This window comes from Phyllostomus hastatus, unplaced genomic scaffold, assembly GCF_019186645.2.
Source record: "Phyllostomus hastatus isolate PE091 unplaced genomic scaffold, TTU_PhHast_1.1 phas_scaffold_28, whole genome shotgun sequence".
Taxonomy (NCBI): Eukaryota; Metazoa; Chordata; class Mammalia; order Chiroptera; family Phyllostomidae; genus Phyllostomus; species Phyllostomus hastatus.
This window is the reverse complement of record NW_025334022.1, coordinates 8241161-8268706: the sequence shown is the minus strand read 5'-3', so window position 1 is coordinate 8268706 and position 27546 is coordinate 8241161. Positions and strand designations below refer to the sequence as shown.

The window sequence follows — 27546 nt, the reverse complement described above, 5'->3', positions numbered from 1 at the left end:
GAAAAAAACAAAATAGCTTCTACTTCAGAGGGCTGGTGGAGAAGTGATGTCTTCATGGAACAAAACAGTGCTACATTGGGAAGGAAAGTGAAGAGCACTTTCAGAGAATAAATTAAGGATATAGGGAAGTTTGCTGTGACTAAGAGTTCCAGAGGGTGCAGTGGAAGAGTTTGAAGGGAAGAGAATGGTGCCATTAGTGCATGAACACACTACTGTGGATATGAAAGTCTGTGCTCTAAGGGATGACCAGAAGTGAGTAGACTTGTTTGTAATGGCAACTGAAGTTAACAGGCATTTGAGGCTTCATGGGATGAGTCTCCCCTATGGGAGAGTAGACTTAGCGGGACGTATAAAGTCTTTACTGGGACTGGGGTCTCCAGTATGTGCCCTCGTGTGGAGACTCAGGGAGGGTGCTCTGACAGTCATCACAGGGGTGGCCCTCAGTTCACTTGCAAAACAGCGGTCTGTTGAATCCTCCCACTGAGCCTGCTCATCCTGTTAGGCAACTGCTCAATCCACATGTGCTTGGCAAAAGACATGTAGGAAAATTGGCTCAGGAGGTAGTCAGACGCAGGTTAACATGGTAGTTCCACCACAATGTATACACGTGTGTGTCCTGGAGCAATTTACTTAATACTGTCTCAAAAATATGTTTTTTATCTATAAAATAACAATAATACCACCTACTTGTGGGTTGTTGTAAGGCTAAAGTGAGGCAATATATGGACAGTACCTAGTGCACAGTGAGTCCTCAACAAAAGGCAACTACTGTTTTCTGCACTGTCCTCTCTTTCAGCATCTTCCTTGCCTTATTCCCAGAAGTTATGAGTACTTAGGTTGTCCTTATGTTGACCAGAATTTTCAGTAGGGCTAGACAGCATCCCATTGTCCAGATCTTTCTATCCTTTCCCCTGATGCAAACTCACCTGTCTTATTTTATTTAAAAAATATTGTTTTTTTCCATTGCCATTTAACCCTTTATATCCCCCTCACACCCCACAATCACCACACCATTATACTTTCCATGTCCATGAGTTTTTTTACCTTTTTGCTCAATCCCTCTACCCCCTAACCCTCCTGTAACAGTCATCCTGCTCTCTATCTATGAATCTGTCTCTACTTTCTTGTTAGTTCAGTTTGTTCATTAGATTCCACATATGGGTGAAATCATGTGGTATTTGTCTGACTGGCTTATTTCACTTAGCATAATGTTCTCCGGGTGTATCCATGCTGTCACAAGGGGTAAATTTTTTCCTTTTTATGGCTGAGTAGTATTCCATTATAGAAATGTTCCATAGTTGTTTTATCCGCTCATCTATTGATGGACACTTGGGTTGCTTCCATACTTGGCTATTATAAATAACACTTCAATAAGCACAGGGGTGCTTATGTTCCTTAGAATTAGTATTTTGTTTTGTTTTGTTTTTCAGATAAATTCCCAAAAGTGTGATCACTGGGTCAAAAGGCAGATGCACGTTTAATTTTTGAGATATCTCCATACTGCTTTCCATAGTGGTCGTACCAGTCTTCATTCCCACCAAGAATGCAAAAGGGTTCCCCTCTCTCCACATCCTCACCAGCACTTGTTGTTTGTTGATTTATTGATGATAGTCCTGACAGGTGTGAAGTGACATCTTATTGTTGTTTTAATTTGCATTTCTATGATGATTAGTGACATTGAGAAGGTTTTCATATATCTGAAGGCCATCTGTATGTCCTCCTTGGTGAAGTGTCTATTCAGGTCCTTTGCCCATTTTTTAATTGGACTGTTTGGGGGGGGGGTTGGTGTTGATTTTTGTAAATTCTTTATAAATTTTGGATATTAAGCCTTTATCAGATGCATCAGCAAATATGTTCTTCCATTCTGTGGGTTGTCTTTTTATTTTCTTGATGGTTTTCTTTGCTGTGTAAAAACTTTTTATTGAACAAAGTTTGGTGTAGCCCCATTTGTTTATTTTTTCTTTTGTTTCATTGCCTTAGGAGATATATTGCTAAAAATATTGCTATGAACAATGTCTGAGATTTTACTGCCTATGTTTTCTTCTAGGATTTATATGATTTCGGGTCTAATACTTAAGTATTAAATCCACTTTGAATTTACTCTTGTGTGTGGTATAAAAAGGTGGTCTAGTTTCATTTTTCTGCATGTATTTGTTCAGGTTTCCCAACACCATTTATTGAATAAACTATTTTTTAATAAACTATCTTTAGCCCATTGTATGTACTTGCTTCCCCTGTCAAATAATAATTGACTATAAAGGTGTGGGTTTATTTCTAGGTTCTCTATTCTGTTCCATTGATCTATGTGTCTATTTTTTGCCAGTACCATGCTGTTTTGATACTGTGGCCTTATAATATAGTTTGCTATTAGATAGGGTGATTCCTTCAACTTTGTTCTTCTTTTTCAGTATTGCTATTCTTATGTGGGACCTTTTATGGTTCCATATAAAGTTTTGAAATATTTGTTCTAGTTCTGTGAAATTTGTCATTGGAATCTTGATAGAAATTGCATTGACTCTATAGATTGCTTTGGGTAGCATGAAGATTTTTATGATGTTAATTATTCCTATCCATGAACATGGTATGTGCTCCCACTTATTTGCATCTTCCTCAGCTTTTCTCTTCAATGTCTTATAATTTTCTGAGTACAGGTCTTTTACATCCTTGGTTAGCTTTATTCCTAGTGTTTTATTCTTTTTGAAGCAATTGTGAATGGGACTGTTTTGTTCACTTCCCTTTCTGTTAGTTCATTATTGGTATATAAAAATGCAACTGTTTTATGGATATTAATTTTGTATCCTGCTACTTTGCTAAATTCATTTATCAGTTCTCCTGTTTTATTTCATATCCATTTAGTGGCCTTTGCATTCTCTTCTGGGGTAAATCTGATTCCACCAGTGAGTCCTCTGCATGAATTTATGTGTCCTTTCTCCAGGATAGTATTTGTGGGGTTTTTTTGTTTGTTCTTTTAATTTTATTTTAATCATTGTACAAGTACAGTTTTCTGTCCTTTACTCCCATCCCAGCCCACTCACGCATTCCTCCCCAATTCCCTCCCATTTCCACCCCCCCTTAGTTTTTGTCCATGTGTTCTTTATATTTGTTCCTGTTAAACCTTCCCCTCTTCCCCTGAAATTCTCTCCCCTATCCCCTCTGGTCACTGTCAGCCTGTTCTCTATTTCAGTGTCTTTGGCTATATTTTGCTTGGTTGTTTGTTTTGTTGTTTAGGTCCCTGTTAAAGGTAAGATCATGTGGTATTTGTCTTTCACTGCCTGGCTTATTTCACTTAGCATAATGCTTTCCAGCTCCATCCATGCTGCTGCAAAGGGTAGGAGCTCCTTTTTCTTTCTGCTGCATAGAATTCCATTGTGTAGAGGTACCATAGTTTTTTGATCCATTCATTTACTGATGGGCACCTGGGATGCTTGCAGCACTTGGCTGTTGTAAATTGTGCTGCACTGAACATTGGGGTGCATAGATTCTTTTGGATTGGTGTTTCAGGGTTCTTAGGATATAATCCCAACAGTGGAATTGCTGGGTCAAAAGGCAGATCCATTTTTAGTTTTATGAGGAAGTTCCATACTGTTTTCCATAGTGGTTGTACCAGTCTGCAATCCCACCAACAGTGCACTAGGGTTCCCTTTTCTTCACAACGTCTACAACACTTGTTGTTTGTTGCTTTGTTTATGATGGGCATTCTGACTGGTGTGAAGGGGTATCTCATTGCGGTTTTAATATGCATCTCTCTGATACCTAGCGATATTGAGTATCGTTTCATTTGTCTGTGGATCCTGTGTGTCCTCCTTGGAGAAGTGTCGGTTCAAGTCCTTTGCCCGTTTTTTAATTGGGTTGCTTGTCTTCTTAGAGTGGAGTAATGTAAGTTCTTTATATATTTTGGAAATCAAACCTTTGTCTGAGGTATCATTGGCAAACGTGTTTTCCCATACAGTTGGTTCTCTTTTCATTTTATTACTGTTTTCCTTAGGTGTGCAGAAGCTTTTTATTTTGATGAGATCCCATTTGTTTCTTTTTCCCTTATTATATGTCCCTTGCTCTAGAAGACATATCAGTGAAAATATTGCTGCGTGGAATATCTGAGATTTTTCTGCCTATGTTCTCCCCTAGGACTTTAATGTTGTCAAGACTTATATTTAAATCTTTTATCCACCTTGAATTTAGTTTTGTGTATAGTGTAAGTTGGTGATTGAGTCTCATTTTTTTGCATGTATCTGTCCAGTTCTCTCAACACCATTTGTTGAAGAGGCTATCTTTGCTCCATTTTATGCTGTTACACTCTTTGCCAAATATTAATTGACTGTAGAGACTTGGGTTTATTTTGTGACTCTCTGTTCAGTTCCATTGGTCCATGTGCCTATTTTTATGCCAGTACCAGACTGTTTTGATTACAGTGGCCTTGTAATACATTTTGATATCAGCTATTGTGATTCCTCCTACTTTACTCTTCTTTCTCAAAATTGCAGCAGCTATTCAGGGTCATTTATGGTTCCATATAAATTTTTGAAGTGTTTGTTCTATGTCTGTGAAATATGCCATTGGTACTGTAATAGGTATTGCATTGAATCTGTAAATTGCTTTTGGTAGTATGGCCATTTTGATGATGTTAATTCTTCCAATCCATGAACACGGTATATGTTTCCATTTGTTTGTGTCTTCCTTAATTTCTTTCTTCAGTGTTACATAGTTTTCTGCATACAGATCTTTTACCTCTTTGGTTAGGTTTAGTCCTAGGTATTTTATTTTTCTTTTTGCTATATCAAATGGGATTATTTTCTTGATTTCTGCTTCTGCTGTTTCATTGTTGGTATACAAAAATGCCTTTGATTTCTGGATATTTACTTTGTATCCTGCTGTTTTGCTGAATTCATTTATTAGGCCAAGCAGTTTTTTGGCTGAGTCTATAGGATTTTTAGGTACACTATCATGTCATCTGCAAACAGTGACAGTTTTACTTTCTCCTTTCCAATTTGGATGCCTTTTATCTCTTTTTCTTATATGATTGCTGTGGCTAGGACTTCCAACACTATGTTGAATAGAAGTGGTGAAAGTGGACAGCCTTGTCTTCTTCCTGATGTTAGTGGAAAAGATTTTAGTTTTTGCCCTTTGAGTATGATATTGCCTGTAGGTCTCTCATAAATAGCCTTTATTATGTTGAGGAATGCTCCCTCTATTCCCAATTTGCTGAGTGTTTTTAATCATAAAGGGGTGTTGTACCTTATCAAATGCTTTTTCTGCATCTATTGATATGATCATGTGATTTTTGTCTTTGCCTTTGTTTATGTGATGTATTACGTTTACTGATTTGCAAATATTGAACCATCCTTGCATCCCTGGGATTAATCCTACTTGGTCATGGTGTATGATCTTTTTAATGTATTGTTGGATGCAGTTTGCCAATATTTTGTTGAGGATTTTAGCATCTATGTTCATCAGCAATAATGGCCTGACGTTTTCTTTCTTTGTTGTGTTTTTATCTGGTTTTGGGATTAGGATGATGCTGGCCTCTTAAAAAGAGTTTGGGAGTCTTCCATCTTTTTGGATTTTTTGGAATAGTCTATGAAGAATAAGGGTTAGCTCTTCCTTAAATGCTTTGTAGAATTCTCCTGTGAAACCATCTGGTCCACGGCTTTTGTGTGTTGGGAGTTTTTTTTTAATACTGCTTTAATTTCATCTGCTGTTATTGGTCTGTTCAGGATGTCTGTTTCTTCTTCATTCAGTTTTGGAAGATTATATTTTTCTAGAAATTTGTCCATTTCATCTAGGTTTTCAAATTTCTTGGCATACAGTTCTTCATAGTAATTTCTTACGATCTTTTGTATCTCTGTGGTATCAGTTGTAATTTCTTTTCTTTCATTTATGATTATGTTTATTTGGGTCTTCTCTCTTTTTTTCTTGATGAGTCTGCTTAAAGGCTTGTTGATTTTCTGTATCTTTTCAAAAAGCCAGCTCCTGGATTCCTTGACCCTTATAATCATGTTTTTAGTCTCTACGTCATTTAATTCTGCTCTGATCTTTGTTATTTCCTTCCTTCTACTTGCTCTGGGCTGTCTTTGTTGTTGTTCCTCAAGTTCTTGTAGATGTAGGGTCAGGCTGTTTGTGTGAAATGTTTCTATATTTTTTAAGTAGGCCTGTATCGCTATGAATTGCTCTCTCAGGACTGCCTTTGCTGTGTCTTAAGTTTTCGGTTGTTGTGAGTTCGTTTTCATTTGTTTCCAGAAACCTTTTGATTTCTTCCCTAATTTCATTCTTGACCCATTCATTGTTTAATAGCATGCTATTTAATTTCCATGATTTTGAGTGTTTTGGGTTTTTTTCCTTGAGATTGGTTTCTAGTTTCAGTCCTTTGTGATCCAAGAAAATGCTTGGTATGCTTTCAATTTTCTTGAATTTGTTGAGGCTTATTTTGCATTCTATCATGTAGTCTATCTTTGAAAATGTTTCATATGCTTTTGAAAAGAATGTTTATTTTGCTTCTTTGGGATGAAAGGCTCTATCTATATCAGTTAAGTCCATTTCATCTAGGGCATTGTTCAATGCCACAATATCTTTGTTGATATTTTGTTTGGAAGATCTATGCATTCTTGACTGTGGGGTGTTAAAAATCCCCTACTATAATTGTGTTGCTGTCAATATCTTTCTTGAAGTCTTCCAAGATTTTCTGTATGTATTTGCGTGCTCCTATATTGGGTACATATATATTTACAATGTTTATGTCTTCTTGGTGAATTCTTCCCTTGAGTATTATGAAGTGACCTTCTGGGTCTCTCTTTGTGGCCCTTTTTGCAAGTCTATTTTGTCTGATATGAGTGTTGCTACCCCGGCTTTTTTTTTCCTGTCCATTTGCTTCGAAAATTTGTTTTCAGCCCTTCACTTTCATCCTGTGCATGTCTTTTATCCTGAGGTTGGTCTCTTGTAGGCAGCATATGTGTGGGTCATGCTTTATTATCCATTCAGCTATTCTGTGTCTTTTGAGTGGAACATTTAATCCATTTACATTTAAGGTTATTATTGATAGGTACTTATTCATTGCCATTTACGTACCTGTGTTCCTCTCTTTCTCTCTCTTTTCCTTCCTTTCCTTAAAGCAGTTTCTTTAGCATTTCTTGCAGAGTTGTTTTGGTGGAGGTGTATTCTTTTAGACTTCTTTTGTCTGCGAAGCTTCTTATTTGGCCTTCCATCTTGATTGAGAGCCTTGCTGGGTAAAGGAGTCTTGGTTGCAGACCTCCGGTTCTCATTACTTGGAATATTTCTTGCCATTCTCTTCTGGCTTGGAGCGTTTCCATTAAGAAATCAGCTGGTAGCCTTATTGGGGTCCCCTTGCATGTTACTTCCTATTTCTCCCTTGCTGCCTTTAAGATTCTCTCTTTGTCTTGAAATTTTGCCATTTTAATTATGATGTGTCTTGAGGTGCGCCTCTTTGGGTTTCTCTTGATTGGGACTCTCTGCGTTTCCTGGATTTGTGTGACTTTTTCTCTCATCAAATTAGGGAAGTTTTCCATCATTACTTTTTCAAATAGGTTGTCTATCCCTTGCTCTTCTTCTTCTCCTTCTGGTATCCCTATTATATGGATATTATTACATTTCATATTGTCTTGCATTTCTCTTAATCTCTCTTCATTCCTTCTGAGCCTCTTTTCCTTTTCTTGCTCTTTCTGGGTGTTTTTTTCTACTTTGTCCTCCAATTCGCTGATCTGATCTTCTGCTTCATTGATCCTGCTTTTCATTCCTTCATTTGTGTTCTTCAGTTCAGAAATTGTATTCTTTATTTCCTCTTCACCCCTAGTGATAGTTTCTATTTCCTTTTTCATGCTGATGTAGTTTTCAGTGAGTTCATTGTAGCTTCCCTGTAGTTTCTGGTAGCTCATTGTGAGCTCATTGAGCTTCCTGATAATCATTGCTTTGAATTCAATATCTGATAGTTGAGTTGCCTTTATTTCATTTAGCATTCTTTCTGAGCCTTCCTCCTTTCCCTTCATTTGGGGATTGTTTGTTTGTCTTCTCATTGTTTGAGAGACTCTTCTTGTTAGCCTCTGTTTTTTAAATTGATCTGTTTTGGTTCCCTGGGTTTATGGTGTGAACTTCTGTGGTAGAATACCTGTGAGATTCAGTGGTGCAGTCTCCTTCTGGTATCCTGGTGTTCACAGCTTCCCCCTACTCTTTTTTGTGATCATTTGGAAGGGTAAGGCAAAATGGTTTAAGACAGCAAGAGAGTGTTCTATGATATTTACAGTAGCAGCCAGTAGAGAAGAGATAGGAGATCCTTTGGCTATGTATAGTGTTAACCGTGATCTCCCACCCCACTAGCCACTTTTTAGAAAGGATGGAAAGAAGATAAGACTCTTGTTGGGGAGGGAAGGATTGTGAGTTGGATGTAGAAAGCAGTGAGGTTGTGGGAGGTCAGATTCTGAGGTAGGGTGGGAGTGAAGAATAGTAAATAGGTGCAGTGTGAGAGAATAGAGTTAACCACTATAGTAATAGATCTTGGGAAACCCTGAAGCAGGCTAAGATCTGGGAGTGGTGTTGTGTAGTATTTACAATTGTATGGAATAGCTAGTATTTACAGTAATATTAGAGCACCAATCATATGACAGAATCTATGAGATCTAGATAACAAGAATAGGGAGTGTAGAACCTTGTGTAGTGTACCAATGGAACACAAATTAAGGACAGTAAATTAGCAATACATTATGAATGAGATAACAGGGGAAACCTATCAAACAATACAATATAACCAGTCAAGCAAAGAAGACTATACAGAAAGAGGAGGAATACCAAAATACTATTAAAATAAAAAATGTAAAAATAATGAAAAAATGATAATACAAATATGGAATAACTGGCATGTTCAAAAAAAGGAGGAAAAAAACACAGGAAGGAAGGAAGAAGGGATAAGTTTGGAAAGGAAGAAGAATAACAGTAGAATGAAAGAATGAGAAGCATAAGGAATTGAGAGATATAAAAATAATAAGAATAAAAAAGTAAAAAGTTACTTTAAAAAAAGACAAAATCAAACAATCAAACAACAACAAAAAAAAACTCTTGTTGGCAAACAGGCCAAACCAGTTTTTCTGGTCTTGCTGGCTTCAGTAGGCTGAGGGGAGATTGGTATTGCTTTTCTCCCCTCACTCAGTCAGCCTCTCCCCAGGGCTAACCCTGTGTTCTCCCCAGAGCCAATCTGGTGCCTCTCCACAGGGCTCTGTGTGTGAGATCTGGGTCCTCCTAAGCACGCTCTCCGAAGCTCAAGGCTGTGGGTCCCAGGATCCTGTGGAGTGCCCGCGCCTTCCCTGTGTTCACAGCTGTGTGCTCTGGGGATCCTGTGGAGCACCTGCGCCTTTTCTGGGTTCATGGGTGTAGGCTCTGGGGCTCCAGAGGGGCACGCACTTCCCCCGAGTTTACAGCCGTGGGCACTGGGGATTCTGCAGAGTGCCAACATCTTTTCCATGTTTGTGACTGTGGGCTCCAGGTCTTCCACAAAACCTCACTCTCTCTGGGTTTCGGGCGCGGGGTCAGGCTGCCCTTGGTCACACAGGCTGGGGCACACACTCTTCCCAGGGGTATGCATGGGTGCTCACAGCCCCTGTGTGATTGCCTCTCAGTCCTCACTCCCCTCTCTGTGCCTTCAAGCAACCAGGCCTCCCCCCCTCCACCCCGTATTACTCAATCCTTGTTTGGCTGGGGAGGGAGAGGTTGACCCAGCTCTCTCCCGAGTGCCCTGAGGCAGACGTGGGAGCGCTGCGCCTGGGGCTGCAACCTCTCTGGTCCCCACGCTGATCCCTGGGCCCTTATTATCCTGAAGCACTCTCCTTACCATCTGGTGTTTCCATGTCCACTATAATTTTGATCTCCTATTTTCATAAATGTTGCAATACTGTTGGGTGTTTGTTCTGTTCCTCAGTAGATCATCTAGGTTTTTCTCCTGTGGGTAGGAGGAAGTGGAATCTGCTCCCTCCTACCATGCCACCATCTTCCCTCCCACATTTGTGGGGTTTTTTAATCTTTTCTTTTTTCAATTTTATTTATTTATTTTTAGAGAGGGAAGGGAGGGAGAAAGAGAGAGAGAGAAACATCAATGTGTGATTGCTGAGGGTCATGTCCTGCAACCCAGGTATGTACCCTGGCTGGGAATCGAACCTGCGACACTTCGGTTTGCAGCCCACGCTCAATCCATTGAGCTACGCCAGCCAGGGCCCACATTTGTGTTTTAATGAGACCTTCAGTGCGATGACCCAACCTTAATAAAAGCACCACAGTACCCCCACCTGATTGTGGCCCTCCCATTCTCTGAGAATAACATTCTTTTAGATCCTTGCTTCTCAAAGTGTGGTCTGTGGACCAGCAGTATAGACATCACCCTGGAATTTGTTAAACTCTCAGACCATACTCCAGACCTATGGCATCAGAATCATTTTAGTAATATCCCTATGTGACTCATATGCACATTCAAGTTTGAGCAGCACTGCTAGGGTAAGGAGCAGCTAGCCAAAATGAGGGCTCCTTTATAGGAAGAAGGAGTGTGTTTAAGCTCCTTATAAGAGGGCTTCAGAGCTCCAAAGATGAGGCTCCCATCCCTTCCACCCAGAGAAGATGGTGTCTCTTGGGGTTCCAGTTGCCATGCTGGATCCCTGGAGCTTCTAGGAGATTCAGGCTCCTGTGATTTGAATAAAAGGGCTAATTGGCCCCACAAGGCTCCAAATCTTGCCAGTTGCAAGGGGAGTGACAAGACTCCCCAAGGAGCCAACCAAATGTAAAGAGAAAAGAGCTAAAGGCTGTTGCTAATGATTGGAAGTCTACGCTGTTATATGTATTCTTCTGCCAAAATGTGCTAATGAGAGAGCATCATGTCATAACCTCTCCATCTATTCAGTTCACTTGTCCTTTAGCCATGTTCTGCCTAGCAACAGTTGTCAGTGTGAGCTCTAGTAACCTATCCCTCTTTGGACAGTTTGGGGAAGGGATTGGTTTAGCCCACAGAGGAACTGCAGTCAGGGCATCCACAGGGTGCCAGGTTGGGTCAGGGAAAGAGCTGCCTGGAAAACAAGGGGACAGAGTGCATTATGGAGCTGCCTGTTAGAGGCAGAGTTGATGGTGGAAGGGCCTGCACTGTGTGAAGTGGGTGAAGTTTATCTTTAACTCTCTTTCTCTGCTCCTCTGGCTACCCTCAAACAATGCTACTGGTAATATTGCCATGTCTGCATCTGCATGATACATTTAACCTCCCAAAGTGCTTCTGTAGCCACATTTCATTTTATTCTCTCAATAACTCTGAGTTAATGGGATCAGATTCAGGTTAATTAGTATGTGGGGTGGCCATCCAGAACTGGTCAGGACAAGGAGTGCTTCTGGCCATAGGGTTGGGCCCAGCCCTGTAATAGAGACTCAATAGCTAGAGAGTTCAGGGCCCCTGAGTGGGTGTAGGCAGGGGTGCTGGGGTTGTGGGCCCTGTCTGAGAGATTTGGCTCTAGCTGGACTGCTAATGTGGTTCACTTCCCTAGGTCACTTCTTTTTTAACTACCTTGGGGGCTGGGATCAAGGAGTAGTAGTCACCTAGCCTATTTGTCAGGAGAGTTAGAGACTGTGAGGGAATAATGGATGTGAAAGCACCTTTTCTCAGATGAGGTAATAAGTGTAAAAATGAAAAGAACTACCTGACTATAAAGTGTTATCATTAGGCAGAAGAAAAAGGCTAGGCTTTTACCTGGGTCACTGACTACTGGGGGTAAACCTGGCTAGCACAGGGTTAGGAGTTACCTTTGAGGGCCTTAGGTAGTAAGGGGACAGAGTGAAGGCATTGTGCATGTGGGACAAACAAAAGAAAATAGCAGGGCCTAGAAACAATGCTGGGTGGGGTAGAGGGACCATAAGTTTTGGCTGCTTCATAATTTTGTTCAGGGTTGCCTTGTTTGAAGGGATCAGAAACAAAACATCTTTTGAACTCATACTGGTTATTTCTCCCAGGAGAGAACTCATGTGACCTATGGACAGCTGATTTCCTGTCATCCATCATTTTTGCCTTCAATGTCACTCCCAAGTCTCCAGGCACTTAGCAAATTTCAAAGGAACTGAGCTGTAGGCACAGAAAGATGCAAACCCTGGGAGGAAAGGGACAATTTCCATTTGCATTTAAAATGGCCTTCTAGTCTGTCAATGAGGGTGTTTCTTCTCTGACCACAGATGCCTGGGAAGGCTCAGACAGTGTGAGGAAAGGGCGCCTGAAGGATCTGGGGAGGACCTAGTTAGGGACAGTTTGTCCAACTCAGTTAGGGACAACCCCAGGAAGATGTGCTCCACTCACACCTATGGACATGTCTGCTTTGTCTGTGGGAAAATAGCTCGGTCCCCTGTGGGAAGATGGGTGCCACCCATGCATAGAACTAGGCTTCATGTCTCTTGCCATCACTGCTCTTTCCTGGTCATTTTAGCACAATGCTTGCCTATTCCATAGATCCCTCTCCAGTTACTATACCTCCTTCTCTGAATATACAACTTGGACCTTAATGCAGGACTTTGTATACTATTCTCAGTTACCACTCTAATTCTTTTGTTCCTTTTGGCTCTTTGAGGGGTAACAGGCCCCAAGCCAGCTTGTATGCAGCTAGAGTTGATGTGGCTGGATTCAAATTAGCCATAGTCTGTCTTTATTCTCGAATTCTTTTATGAGAGTGACAAGCCCAGAACTTTGAATTTATCTTTTATACAATTACTTTCTCCTCCCCCCATAAATAGACCTAAAGTTCCTCTCTAATTACTGAATATGTGTCCTGATAAATGAACTAATTATTTGAAACCATTTGTTAGTGAGGTATTTGGTATTCTTAGCTAGTAAATAATCATTCTCATAGTGTGAGAACCTCCCACTTCTTTTACAAACTTTATACTAGTTTGATTAATTAACTCCTGGCCTTCTGTATCTTGTTCAGAAGGGCTCTGCCTGGAATCCTAGTTTTCAAGGATACACACACTGAGGCTAGGGAACTCAACCCATTTATTAGGCCAGAAAGCCAGAGGGTAGAGTGATGCCAAGTCAGGGAACTCAGGCCCTGGGTTTCTTGGCTCTGGTCCCCTCTCTTCCACTTCCACCTACCTTGTCCTACCCATTGGCCATTCATTCCCCTCTTTACCTCCTTCCCTGCTGCTGTCACACAGTGCCCTCACCCCTCAGGGCTTTTCATTCTAATACTTAGCTCAGAGCCATACTTCCATGCAGGTGGCCTTGCTCTGGCCCTTGCTATGGAACCTTTATAAAGTCCTTGTGTAATTCCTAACCTTCAGTAACTTAAGTTGTAGGCATTGAAGAGCCATCTGTAATCCCTCCCAGGTACTGTGTCAGCGATATTTCTTCTTCCAGCTCACCTGGAGTTCAGTTCTTCTGGCACCATAGGGCACAGCTCCCCTTCTTGCCCACAGGAGCCATTGTCCAGTTATTCCATTTACTGAAATTAGTTGGCATTATGTCCAATTGTGTAAGGCAGTGGTCCTTTCTGTTAGCCCATTTGTTTATATATGCCGTCTAAATATTTTATTGTTATATATCACCCAAGGGACATTAAAGTTTAAAATCACTCAAGGACTGAATGTAGGTACTCCACATTCTGAAATGATTTCACAGTCCTTCCCTATATACTTGCTTATTTTGTAGTCCTTTCCCTCATAGTTGTGGTTTCTCTTAAGGAGGTAATAGCCAATTCAATGGATAGTGACAATTAACCTTCAGAACAACACACTTCCATTTAGGCTCCTTTTAGAGTCCCAATACCTTGAGGAAAGGACTGACTAATGTCAGGCTCTGGTACCAGTGTCCTCTATTGACTCTGGCCCTGTAGACAGGAGACAAGTGGCTTCTCCTTTCCAGACTCCTCTTTCTCCAATCTGAAACAGTGCCTCTGCTGGTTCCAAAAGATGCAGGAAGTTAAGTGTGTGAACTCCCAGGTGCCATGCTGGCGCCCTAATCGGTGTCCCTTACATCTGCTTCTGAGGTTTAGTTGCCTTTGCATCTTGTTTTGCTCCCATGTTCCCCTTCCCTTAGTCATGTGATGCAGGAAGAGAGTACAAATGATATGGAATGTGAGCAGCTGCCAGCAGAGACACTGCGACAAGTGACCATTCACCGAGACCCTATATATGGCTTTGGCTTCGTGGCCGACAGTGAGAGGCCTGTGGTGGTGCGATCTGTGAGGCCAGGTAGGTGTCCCTCAGGTACTCCCCCGGCCCTGGATCCTATCCTCCAACACCCACACATCTTCACAAAGAGAAGAGCTCCTGAGTACATTGTGTTGCCAAAGAATTCATGAAGAGTTGGTAAAGACTTGCCAGCCGATCACTGTGTGAGGGAGCTGGTCTTTTAAGACTGACTGACATAAGCCTTTGAGACTGCATGGTACTTTAGGCAGAGGCTGCAGTTGATCATTTAGTAAGGTCTGGATCTTAATGAAGCTTCCCATTTGCCTAGAACCTTCATAGAAGAGCCATACTGCCTTGGATGAAAATTTTAATTTCAATTCAACAAGTATTTATAGATTGCCTACTCTAAGACCAGCAAGGTTGTAAGGAAGTACATGACATAGTTCCTGTCATGTACTGATTCCAAGAATCTAACCATCTGACTGTGGAGAATGGTACACAGTCATGAACTACATCAGCCACTGAAGACTGGAATCAGGATTCAGACCGTAGGTGAGAGAGAAGAGGAGAATGAAATCTCTGAATGCCATAATGGCAATAACAGTAGCTACCATTGATTAAGCACCTACTGTGTGCTTTACATAATCTCATTTAATTTTCACAGCCAAGCCTGCAAGGTAAATAATATCATTGTCATTTTATAAATGAGGAAACTGAAGCAGAGAGGAAGAGAAATGACTTGTCCAGGGTCACTCAGCTAGAAAGAAACAGAGGCAGGATTTGTAACTGAGCCTGACTGATACCATGCTGTGGAAGCAGGGCTTGAATGGGGCCATGTGAGATGAAACAAGCAAAAGCCCCACCTTAACAGTGAAACATTCCATCATGAATGAAATAGGAAAGGGCCTAGACACTGCTTTATTCCAAATCTGCTAGGCATTGACAGAAAGGACAGACAGAAAGCACCTTTATTCCTGACTTGCTGGTCCTTAGGATTTAAATGTTTACAGCAGTTTCTCGCTTAGTCAAGAGGAGCAGCCAGAGTACAAACCTTTCTAGCAGAAATTTGATAAATTTTGTAATCCTCAAAGGACAAGAAATAGATTTTGTAAGCTCTCTCTTGAACTAGAGGGCATAGAGAAAAAAAAATCAATTCAGTACAGGAGTTTGTGGCTGACCCAAGACTCCCAAGTCAGTCATACTGTTTGGCAAAAGGTTTTTGGTTTCTGAGTCTCTGATCAGAAGTCAAAGTAGTTCTGGGTAGAGGAACCAGATAAGACTTAGTAACAGACCACCAGGAGCCTCTTCTTTTACTTCAAAGGAGACAAAATTCACAGGGCCAAAGGAAGCCTTGAGCTTCAAGTGGTATAATGAGGAAGAAGAGTTGAAAGAGTAGAGAGAAGGAAAGCCACAAGAAAGGGCCGCAGAAAGCCATGAGACTGGTAGGCCAGTCTAATGTAGACTTGGGCTGATTCACAGAGCTGTTTATGCCCCAGGTGGCCCCCATATGTACATGACTTCTTTGGTTCTATATTTGAGACCTTAAGAAAGGACAAGAAGTATCCTATAGAGAAATGAGTATGGTTGAGCATGCCAACAAACCACTCTGTGAAAGCAGCAGCAAATGAATGCTTCTTACCACTGCCGTCAGAGAGTTGAGTTCCATAGGACATTTTCTATTAAAGGGAAGGAAGGAAGAAAGGGAGAAAATATGTAGAGTGGCCTCCACTTAAAAGATTGACATTTATGGTAGATGTAGATAACAGGAATGAAATGAGTTGAAGAAACGGTCCCTCAGAAGATATAATAACTAACATTTATCAAATTCTTATCAACATCAATCAGCTGTTTTAAGTGCTATACATTCATCATCTCATTTATCCTCCCAACATTCTTATGATGTGTAGGTCTAAGTATTTTCCCATCTTACAGATGGGGAAAGAGATTCAGATAGATTAAATGTCTTGTCCAAAGTCACACAACTAATGAATGGCAGTTGGGACTAGAGTCCAGGTCTGGCTGGCTGCAAAGAGTGGACTCTTCACCATTATGCTTTCTGCTCCTAAAGTCACTGTGCTGTTGAAAGACTTGGCTGAGGGGGTTGAAGGCCATTGCCATTGGAATGGTGAATCCTGTTGGCTGAGCTGGCACAGCCACCCTCAGAATGCAGGCCCCATGCTCCAGAGCCATTGAGCTACATGCTCAAGTGACATAGTTTCTTGCGTTTTGTTCATGTTTTTGGAGTTTGCATAGGAAACTTCTTTGTAGAGAGAGGAAGCACTTGGGATCTGTCCCTTAAAGTGGACACAATCAAGAGTTCAGGATGGTCTAAGATTGGAACATGTCATTAAACATTTCTTTTGGGTTTGAGTGAGGCTGGGTCTCATTTCTCATTCTCCCTGAATCTCTGAAAAGCTTTTCTTTTTTTTAAAAAGATTTTATTTATTTATTTTTAGAGAGGGAAGGGAGGGAGATAGATAGAGAGAGAGAGAGAAACATCAATGTGCAGTTGCTGGGGCCCGTGGCCTGCAACCCAGGCATGTGCCCTGACTGGGAATCGAACCTGCAACAATTTGGTTTGCAGCCCATGCTCAATCCACTGAGCTATGCTAGCCAGGGCTTTGAAAAGCTTTTCTATAAGAATATCCTTGCTAAACACCAAGGGCAGCACTGCCTGTACCACTCAACCCCCACCCTTTACCTCAACCAAGAAGATAATGTCAAACAGATCTGCTTTCTTAACCTCAACAGTAAAAATGAGAATGAGAAAAAGCAATTTCCAACTCCCCATGATTTAGGATCTTTGTCTTCCCCACCGTCATTTATTGGAGAACATCCCTCAGAGTTGAAAGAAACCCTTTGAGTTTTTTAGTCAATCACCCATCTCCAGGCACGTGAATGCCTAAATATTTCAGAGCAGCAGGTATGAATAGTGTTTAAGTAAGAAGATTCTTCTCGTCATCTGTATCACCTCCAGCAGACTGAAAGTCATTCTTTAAGCCTAAACTTGGTGAAGTGGAAGCCTGTGTTCCTCTTTAGAACCCAGCCAGGACAACACTCATTTGCCTCATCTGAGGCCTTTGCTACCACACTGCTCCCATCCAAAGGGGTCCACTTCATTCTCTTTCTTTAATCCCCTGTCCTCCATCTTCCACAGGCAGCAGTGGCAAAGCTCAAACACCACCACTGCCACCCCCCCAGCACCACTCAGCCTGCACAATCTCCTGCAGGCTTCAACACACACTTCAGCTTCCTTAGACACTGGGAATTCCCTCAGAAATGAGCTTTCCCATCAGTGGCCCCAAGCCCTCATGCCTCTCTCCTCTCCTCTGCAGGAGGCCCCGCTGAGGACAAGCTCCTGACTGGTGACCAGATTGTGGCTATTAATGAGGAGGACGTGAGTGAAGCCCCCAGGGAGAGGTTCATAGAACTCATCAGGTAACAGGTGCCTTCTGGATCTTGGCAGGAGCTGAGTACTCCCCCTTCCCCTGTCCCACCAGTGGCATAGGGCTACCATGGTCCTCCCTGGCACTGAAAGAGGAGCCCTTTCAGGAACAGCAACCCCAGCCAGGGCTCCTGTCTACTTAGGACTTCAGGGTTCAGCCCTTCTGGGACTCCAGGGGCCCTCATACACTCTGGTTTAGCCTTCTCCAGTGATGTGAGCAGACACAAAGAACAGCCTCCTGCCAGAGTTCCCCTCACACCTTCTAACTCACTACTCACCTCACCCAGACCCCTTGGTTTTTGACTTACTGTGCAGTGGGACAAACCAAGTGACCAGTGAGTACCAAACATGGCATTAAAAGAACACTCTGAGCCCTGGCTAGTGTAGCTCAGTGGATTGAGTGCGGGCCTGTGAATCAAAGGTTCACCGGTTCAATTCCCACTCAGGGCACATGCCTGGGTTGGGGGCCAGGTCCCAAGTAGGGGGCATGTGAGAGCAACCACACATTGATGTAATTGACCAGGGTTGGGGCCCACACATATGTATAAAAAGAAATTTTACAAAGTACACTCTGAGATAAGCACAGTGTAAACAAGACATTGTTTTTTACCTCTCCACCCCTCCACCCCCCAAAAAAAACAAGAAGAAGAAAATCGAAATCCCTGGCCAGTGGTTTGAGGATGGGAACCTGCCATTGTGGATTTTACTCATGGTATGTGTGACCCCTTCGTGACCTCCATATGGGGGCAAGTGGGAGAAAGAAAAGAATATCAGGGGACCACAACCACCTGTATGTGGGAGTAATCACATTGACTTTTTCCCTTCCTTACACCATTCACACCACATACCACATACTCCATGCACACCACACACACTCATACACATACCATGCCACCACATAGTGCACACACATACACCATTCACACTACATATCATGCATACACATACCACATACCATGCCTTCACATAGCACTCACACACCACATGCCATACATACACCCTATCACAACACATACTCACACACACCATGCACACCACATACACAAGATCTGTCTAGAAGGTATCCAGCCATGTAATATGAAAGATAGGAACATTTACAGAAGAAGAGGCAAGGTATAAGGAACATTGTACATAGGACAATGAAGCCTCACTCCCCTTCAAAGTAGGTACCTTGGGACCTCTCACACTTCTCCCAATCTCCATCAGCTGCTCTGTCATATTTTCCTGAATGTCACTGATGGTCTAAAATTGCTTCCCTTTCCTTTTTTTTAAAGATTTTACTTACTTCTTTTAGAAAGGGGAAGGGAGGGAGAATGAGAGGGAGATAAACATCAATGTGTGGTTGCCTCTCACGTGCCCCCTACTGGGGACCTGGCCTGCAACCCAGGCATGTTCCCTAAACTGGGAATCGAACTGGCGATCCTTTGATTCACAGGCCCGCACTCAATCCACTGAGCCACACCAGCTAGGGCTTGAAATATCTTCCCTTTCAAAGGTGATTTTAGTTTTGGGAAAAGCCAGAAGTCGCAGGGCACCACATCTGGGCTATAGGGGGCCTGAGTCACCTAGGTGATTTGATGTTTCACCAAAAACCTCTGCACGAGACATGATGCATGAATGGGCATGTTGTTGTGATGAAGCTGCCAATCACCAGTCACCTATACCTGTGGCCTTCTGATTCATCTGAATAGTTTCCAATAGTTTCTGCAGAGGAATGTTCAAGCTTAATGCAAAATTTGATGCAGATTCGTTGCTTTACTTGCTTAGTCATTTTGCATGCAATAACCACACAGTACACATGCTCACTCAATGGCATCTACCACCCCCACTAATATAGTGCAGTCATCATTGTTCATGCATGCTCATTACAGTCCACTCTCCTTGGCTGCCAGGTTATACTGATGTTTCACAAACCATTCTTGTTGTATTGTTAGTGGCTGGACTTTTTGTGAACAGACCTTGTATGCTCACACATATACCATGCACACTGCATGCCTCCCACACCACTTATCATCTACTTTATACCACACACACAACACACATACACTGCACACCCACACCCACCCCACACACACCACAGATTCATGCTATGCCACCACAAACCACACACGCCATGCACAATACATACCACACATACTGTGCACATACTCATAACATGCCACCACATACCACACACCTTGAACTACACACATGCTTATATATACCTGTGCCACATGCTTACATACACATACATACATCATACACAACCCACTACCTCACACTCCCACCACATGCACACATACATACCACTCACATATACCCTTGCATAGACTTGTTGTTAGGGAATGAGGAGATAGGGGTGCAAGTTTTAAATTCTGTGGGCTAACCTTAGTTTGGGGGACCTGGCTATCTCTCCCCAAATGAAACCATGTGCTATCTCTCTCACTCTCTTTCTCTGCCTTATGTAGCCTGTTCCATCTCTGCCTCCATCTCTTTCAACCCTTCTTGGTTCAGAGTGATTTTTATCCCATTCATCTTTCTTGCCCTCCCAAAGCCCACCTGACCCTGAGTTCCTGCCTCACCTTCAAAGGCAGACTTAGTGCTCTGAGTATGCAGCAGCACCCTTTCGTTAGCTCTGAAGGGATTTGGAATGTTCCCTCTTGAAGTCTACAGCAGGCCTTTCTTGAAATACCCCCCTTCCAGCTCAATATATTGGAATGTGTCTGGTCCCTAATGACATTTAGTTGGTCTCTTCTCTAAATTCAGTTGTCCATTGTATTCCACACATCTCCCTCTATCACCATACCAGTATGAAGTGAGTTATTTTAACCTAATCTGGACATGTTGGGGTTCTTTCAACCCAACCTCTCAGAAGTCTTTGCTTTGCTTCCAGTAAATATCTTTATACCTTAGAACAAGGTAGCCCAATCTTGTGAGGGAGTCCAGAGCTCCTTTGGGGTCAAAATGGAGCTTGCTCACTTGATATCCTTAGGGGCGAGTGGATCATTCATTCATTAGTTCATTCATTCATTAAATATTTATTATTGAGTGTATACTGTGTACCAGACACTGTTCTAAAGCACTGAATATACAGCATGTGTGAATAGGACAGACAAAATCCATGTGCATTAGAGTTTACATTCTAGTGGAATGAAATATACTAACAGCAATAAACATGATAAATAATTATACAGTATACTAGAAGCTGATGAGTGTTATTAAAGACTCGAATGTGGATCAGAATAAAGAGGATCAGGAGTACTGAGCACAGGAGTACAGAATGCAACTTTAAATAGCATGGCCAGTGTCAGCCTCATTGAGAAGGTGACATTTGAAGAAAGCCTTGAAAGAGGTGAGCATGTTGGAGAAAGAAAGACCCAGGGCCAAGGCACCATGGCAGGAGTGTGTCTGGCATATTTGGGGAACAGGAGAGAATCCAATGTGTGGAATGGGGTAAGGACGGGGGAGAGTTGTAGGCACTATTAAGGACTTTGGCTTTTTTCTACTTGAAATGGGGAGATGTGGCAGGGGCTGGAGCAAATAAATCACATAATTATGTTCTTGCTCTCTGTAAGAGACAGATTTTTCTGTGGTGTTTTCCCTGGAACACAACTCCTTCTTTCTCCTGGGAGCTTCCCAGACCCTGGCACTGATTCATCCTGGAACTTTGCCTCACTGAATATGCATAATGTTCCAGTCTTTAAGCAGGGGGCTTGGCTTTACTTGAGTCACCAGAATCAAGAGCATTTTCACTCTCCTTCTGGAATACCTTTATTCCCAGAAACATTTGAAAAAGGCCAGCAATGAGAGGGGGTGCTCCTTCAAGGCAAACTCTTTCCAGTAATTTTAGTTATTTTAAAGGTTTATGCATTCCTGGGAGAAAATGTTCATACCTCACAGCCTGTTTGATCATTGGCATAATTCATGTTGGAAGAGTTTCAACTTCTTCATTCTTTTGAATACTTGCTATCAGGAGAGTCTTGGCTTCCATCTGTGGCTCCCTGGCTCATGTTTTTTGATCCTTCAATTAAAACAAATCTGTTGAGTATTAGTCATGGTGACCAAATGATCTCCTTTGGGTTTTTCCTTTGAGTGTACCCTCTTGCTTAAATATCAAATTGCCAATAATCATAATACATGGTTCCCAAGACTGAGTGTGTGCCCTTTGAATTTCATAATTCAGGCCTTTAGTTTTTCTTGAGAATTTTATAGTCTGCAGATAAAATTACTCCTAAGGTTTGGGGATTTCTACAGAGAGAATATGAGAAGGATTATTAAAAATCCTGAAAAATGACAACCTCAAGGATAATGATAACACCATTTCAGATGCCTGTGTGAACCTATATTGATGGTGTATGTCAGCTACCACAAATGATGGGAGGTGAGGCAGCTATGTAGATCCTCAGATTGCCCTCTGTCCTAATCCATATACCTGAATGCAGCTCAAGGGGAAATTCTGGTGTTGCTTCTTGTGCTAGATGAGTACTTAGTGCATAATACACTACTCTTCTGTTCCCTCTTCTCTCTTTAGGAGTACTAAGGAATTCGTTGTTCTTACAGTTCTGCACACTCATCAGGTGAGTGAGCTTCTTTGCTATCTACCCTTCTTCCTGAAATGAGAGGACTCCATATAGGAAAGTGATAGTGATGAGAGAGAAGGTGGGAGAAGAGACTAGGACCAACATTTTGTAATCCAAGGAATTAGGACTAGACTTAAAACATACCTTCTTAATGTCTTACCTACTCTCATGTCCAAGGTTTGAGAATTTTAAAGGGCTATACAGTGCTCTAGGCCCTCTACTTTATCCCACTTAAACTGCCTACCTTCACAGTTCCAGAGGTACTTTACAGAGATATTTTCTACCTCTTTTTTTCTGTATCCCATCAAAATTTATCTGTCTAGTGTTCAACTCTCATAAAGTCCTTGCAGGCAGTGGGTGGAAATCTTATTCATTCATTCATACAGGTATTTACTAAATGGCCTGCATTGTATGAGACCCACCACTGTATGTGGGGAATTTAACATACAGTTTCTGGGGAGGTACAGTTCAACAAACAGGTTGAGCTGTGTCCTGGTTCAATCACTAATTGGCTGTGCGATCAGTTAAAAGGTGTTTCCTTTTCTGAATCTGTTTCTTCATCCATAAATTGAGGGTTTAGACTAGAACAGTGTTTCCCAAATTTGCCTGATCACATAGTCAGCAGGATTACTTATTAAAAGTGAAAATTCCCAGGCTCCTCTCCTTAAGAGTTAGATTCACAAGGCCCAGTGTCCTTTGCTACATTATATCCTGATAGTAATTTTAACTCAAATGCACAACTTCAAGTAGAAACATTCCATGTGCAAAACTCAGAGCCTTCCTTACACCTCCAGTCTGGTTGTCCCTTCCCAGTGTCTACAACACTCCCCTACACCCCAGCACTGAGGTTTCACTCCCATCCTATAGCCACAGGAGAATCACCTGTTGGGGTGAGGAGTATGAAAGCAGGGGAGGCTTCACAGAGGAGGATACACCTGAGCTAGACCTTGAAGGATGGGGCAGGATTTCCCAGGCAAAGATGGAGGGAAAGATTTTCCAGAGAATGATGACATTTCGTGCAAGGCCAGGGACAGGGAACAGGTGCAAATCAGGCTGCATATCACAGGCCAAGTTTTTGTTTCTCTGGGATACATGCCCAAAAGTACTATTGTTCAAATATAGAGTATATTAAATGAGTAGTTTATCAAAGAAACTACCATGCCATTTTCCAAAGTGGCTGTGACATTTTACATTCCTGTGAAATATTATATTTATATGTATTTATTGTATATATCCCTCATTTGAATATCAGCTCCATGAGGATAGAGACTGTTTTGTTCACTGCTATATCCCCAGTGTCTGGAGTAGCACCTGACAGAGTTGGCACCTGATAAATATTTGTTGAAGGAATGAAGGAAACCCAACTGCTAGCCATCACAGCAACCTAAACTAAAGTGTCCAAACTTAGCTGCAGAATGAAAAGGTAAACACTCCCCCATCTCCATCTCAACTGTCATCCCAGTGCCATCGCCCTTTGCCCCCAGTTCTGATGCCCCCACTGTCCTACTCCATGGCCTCTTTGCTAAGACCAAGCTGTTTTCCTTCTCCTCCTTGTACATTCCTTAGTTCTTGCTGCCCTGCAGACTTCTGTCCTTGTTTTAGTCCATATCCCTTCTAATAGATGGCTGTTTCCTTTAAGACTTGGCCTATGGCTCATGTCTTCTAAACACCTGTTCCTGACTAACCTCAGTGAGAACTTTTAATTCATTCATTCATCAAACCTTTACTGAATGCCTACTGTTCTAGGTGTTCTTCCAGACAGGAAATATAGCAGTGCATGGGACAGACATGGTTCCTCCCTCAGAGAGCTTAAATTCTAGTTCCTGGCCTTGTGATCTCTAAACTCTTTGAGCATAGATGTGGGAGAACACATACACACAGGGGTGATAATCAAAACAATTAGCAGCTTGTACAGTAGGGGCCATCCTATCAGAATGTAAGCCAATAGGCACTGGAGTAGAGCCTTGAAGGCCCCCTAACTGTACCAGGTGTTAACCCTTTAGTTGATCATTTGTAAAGAGGTCCCAGGGGAGAAGTCAGGTGGTACCCAGGAAGCTTAGGGCAGTGACTACTTACCAATTAGTGTGAAAGAATCCCTCAATATTTTACAATAGGTATGGCCATACCAGTGCATCCTGACTGAATGTCAACCTTGCATACATATACAGTTGATCCTCATTATACAGATTCCATGTTTGCAAATTCATCTATTTCCTAAAATGTATTTGTAACCACAAAATTAACATATTTTGCCTTGTATAGTGCACACTTTTTTGCCCAAACTTTTGGGGGGAAAATAAGGGTGTGCATTATACATAAGTAGCAGTAAACCGTGGGTGCACATCATGCACAGCAAAATACGGTACTACTCACAATGCTTTACTAGTCATTTGCAGACACATGCAGAGCATGAAAAATTGAGTCTCTTAATGAACACATTCCTAGCTGAGGTCAAACAAGGCAACAATCTGTCTTCTTGTTTCAGCAGTCATACAGAGGTGTTCCAGAGGATAGAGGTGGTAGGGGGCAGTGCAATGTACTGCAAGAAACTGGATGTGATGATAGTTGCATGGGATTTGAATCCCAACTCTCACCCCTTTAGTGGGGTGGCCTTAGGAGAATCACTTAACATTTCAGAACCTCATTTTCTCTTGGTAAAATAAAGGAGATAGAATCTACAGGATGAGTTGTTTTTAGAATTTAAGATTGTAATATATGTAAGATACACACACTTTTCCCCTAGTAAGAACTGTTCAGTATTTATTAGTTCAGTTTTCAAAGTGACTTTTTAGACCATAACCACCATGAAGAACAAAAATTAACTGAGAGAATCTCCTCTCTAAAGCTATAGTGAAAGCTTCCTGAAGACCACCAGCATATATTCAGTATTATAGCCCCTATATCACAGAACATATTAATAGTACTGTGTCCAAGGTAGGTACTTGGCATCTCATGGGTGCATGGAGACTGCTGCCTCTTACCAAACTCTTGTTATGTTCAAGCTTACCACTCCTTCCAGAAGACAGTCTCCCAATAGGTCCTGAATGTGGCCCAGTGACTTATTTTTAATTAAGAGCCACAAGTAAACCTGATGCTCAGTAGAATTTAGGAAATATTGGATCAGAAAATGTCTAAGGCTCCAGGTAGCTCACTCCTACATTCTATGATTGATAATGGTCTAATATAGTGGTTTTCAACCCTGGCTATGCAATGGAATCCCCCAAGAAGCTCTTACTAATATTAATACTTGGGCTGTAGCCCCGACCAAGTGAATTAGAAGCCTTGGGAATGGAGCCCAGATATTGGTCTTTTGAAAAGGCTCCCCAAATGATTCTGATATATAGCCAAGGTACATATTATGAACTACTGGTCAAACATGTAGTCTCTTTCACATGGCATTTTCTTTTTAACGGAGGGATGCATACCATGGCAGACCATTTGGGGATATATTGAGCAGTCACAGGGGTCCTTTCCCAGGGCCACTCAAATCATTCTGCATAGATAGCCACTTATTAAGCCTATATGTATTTAAGGGTGTTTCCTAATCTTTGAATGACCATTATTGGCTGAATATGTATTAATTTGGTACTGTTAGACCTTGGCACATAGTATGTCCTCAATAAATATTTTAAAATCGATGAAGTACTGGGTTGTCACATAGAATGGCCCTGGTAAAGCAAGCAGACAGTCCCTTCAGATGGTTCTGAAAACTTAGATTTTACCCAAAGAGCCACTCTCTGCTTAGAGCCACCTGGCCAAAAATAAATAAATAAATAAATAAATAAAAACCCTGCCAAAATAATAGGAACCACTGCAGAAGCATTGTTTTTCCACAGAGCTTCTTGGAGTATAGTGCTTGGAAGATGGTAGGTACTCAAAAATTATTTGCCAAATTGATTAAGTAATTCATTATTAACCTAGCAACCAGCTATCTTTTTTCTGTGCTCGGTGCTAGGGAGAGACATAGTAATGTAAAATGTCATCTCTTCTACAACCTAGTGGGGGAGGTGAGCACCATCGTCATGTGGATTAACAAGGAGTACTATAGGAAACCCAGGGAGGGGAATGGAGGAGTTGGGGAAGGATTCAGGGTCAATGTAGAATTTGAGCCAGGCTTTAGAGATGTCATTTATCTGAGCAAAAGGGACACTGGAGGCCATGGAAGTCAGGGATGGTGAAGAGAGAGTATGAGGTGGGCACAGAAGAGCTCAGTGTGTCCAGGGAGCTGTGAGCACAACCACCTGGCTAGGCAATAGATGGGGATCATGTGTGGCTTGTGGGGGACCTTGGAGGCTGGAGAGAGGACATGTTCACCTCTAGGCAGTTCCAAGTCAAGGAAGGAAGACCACCTGGGTCTTTTATTAGTGGGCCCATGACACCAGGATAGCTCCTTATTATCTCAGGGTCCCATAGTGCATGCTATGGGAATTGCTTATAATTAGGCTCAGGTATGAAAGACAGCGAGCCAGCAGAAAAGAGAATCAGGAGGCTGTCAAACATTTAAGAACCTGAGCTTCGTCCTCTTAAAATTCTTTCATAGTTAACAAAGTAGGGCTTTATCATGCACTAAAATGTTTGGCCATATACTCAACTTTGGCTAATATATAAGTGAACACAACCCCAAAATCTGTACTAATAGAGCCACCAAATTTTAAAATGACCAAAGAATCACCAGCTTCTGAATTCACTTCTGAGGGAGAGACAGGATCTGTCCTCTATTGCTTATTCTACCCAGCTGCTGGCTTCATATTTTTTAAGGGGCTTGCAGTGGCCCAGTGGCCCTTTAGCAATTCTAGTCCCATGTTTCAACTGAAAATTCATTTTAGCCAGAAAGGGCACCTATTGCAAAATGAGGCTCCCAGCTGCTTGAAGGAAAAATGGGTCAGTGAAGAGCTCAGATGTCTCATCTTTAAGATACTCAATTAATCTATGCTTGGTGGGTTAAGACATTTTCAACACTGTAAATTCCTGGGCCCCATCCCCTCATGGATTTTGACTTTTTAAGTCTGGTGTAGGCTTAGGACTCTGTATTTTAACAAGCATTCCCTAATGATTCTTGTCATTAGGAAAGTTTTAGAAACAGTATGTGACTGTATGCTAATGAGTTAGTACAGGGGTCAGCAAACTTTCTGTAAAGGGTCACATTATTTTAAGCTTTGTAAGCCATACATGATAGCCCAAAAGCAGCCATTGGCACTATATAAATTAAGGGCATGGCTGTGTTCCAATAAAGCTTTATAAAAAGACAGGTGGTATGCAGGATTTGGCCTACACATGCCCATAGTCTGCTGGCCCATGAGCCCCTGAGCTCCTGATCCCCTGAGCCCCTGAATTGTGTTCATTACTCCTCCCTGATACCACATTTGTAGTTTGACCAGGGCCTTCCCAGTCCTCAATATTTTAATT

At 41.9% G+C, this 27546-nt stretch overlaps 1 protein-coding gene across 8 annotated transcripts in view; it reads left to right on the top strand.

Moving 5' to 3' along the window:
• FRMPD3 (FERM and PDZ domain containing 3) overlaps positions 1-27546 on the top strand; it is a 160847-nt gene that overhangs the window by 75732 nt on the left and 57569 nt on the right. For 3 of the 8 annotated variants that reach the window (XM_045817683.1, XM_045817687.1, XM_045817686.1), the window contains 4 exons: positions 14042-14196; positions 17472-17574; positions 18225-18293; positions 22092-22137. In XM_045817683.1, the coding sequence (XP_045673639.1) occupies positions 14042-14196; positions 17472-17574; positions 18225-18293; positions 22092-22137 (373 nt within the window). Of the gene's footprint in view, positions 1-14041; positions 14197-17471; positions 17575-18224; positions 18294-22091; positions 22138-27546 lie in introns of those variants that run through there. The other 5 variants (XM_045817684.1, XM_045817685.1, XM_045817688.1 and 2 more) reach the window with 5 other exon arrangements.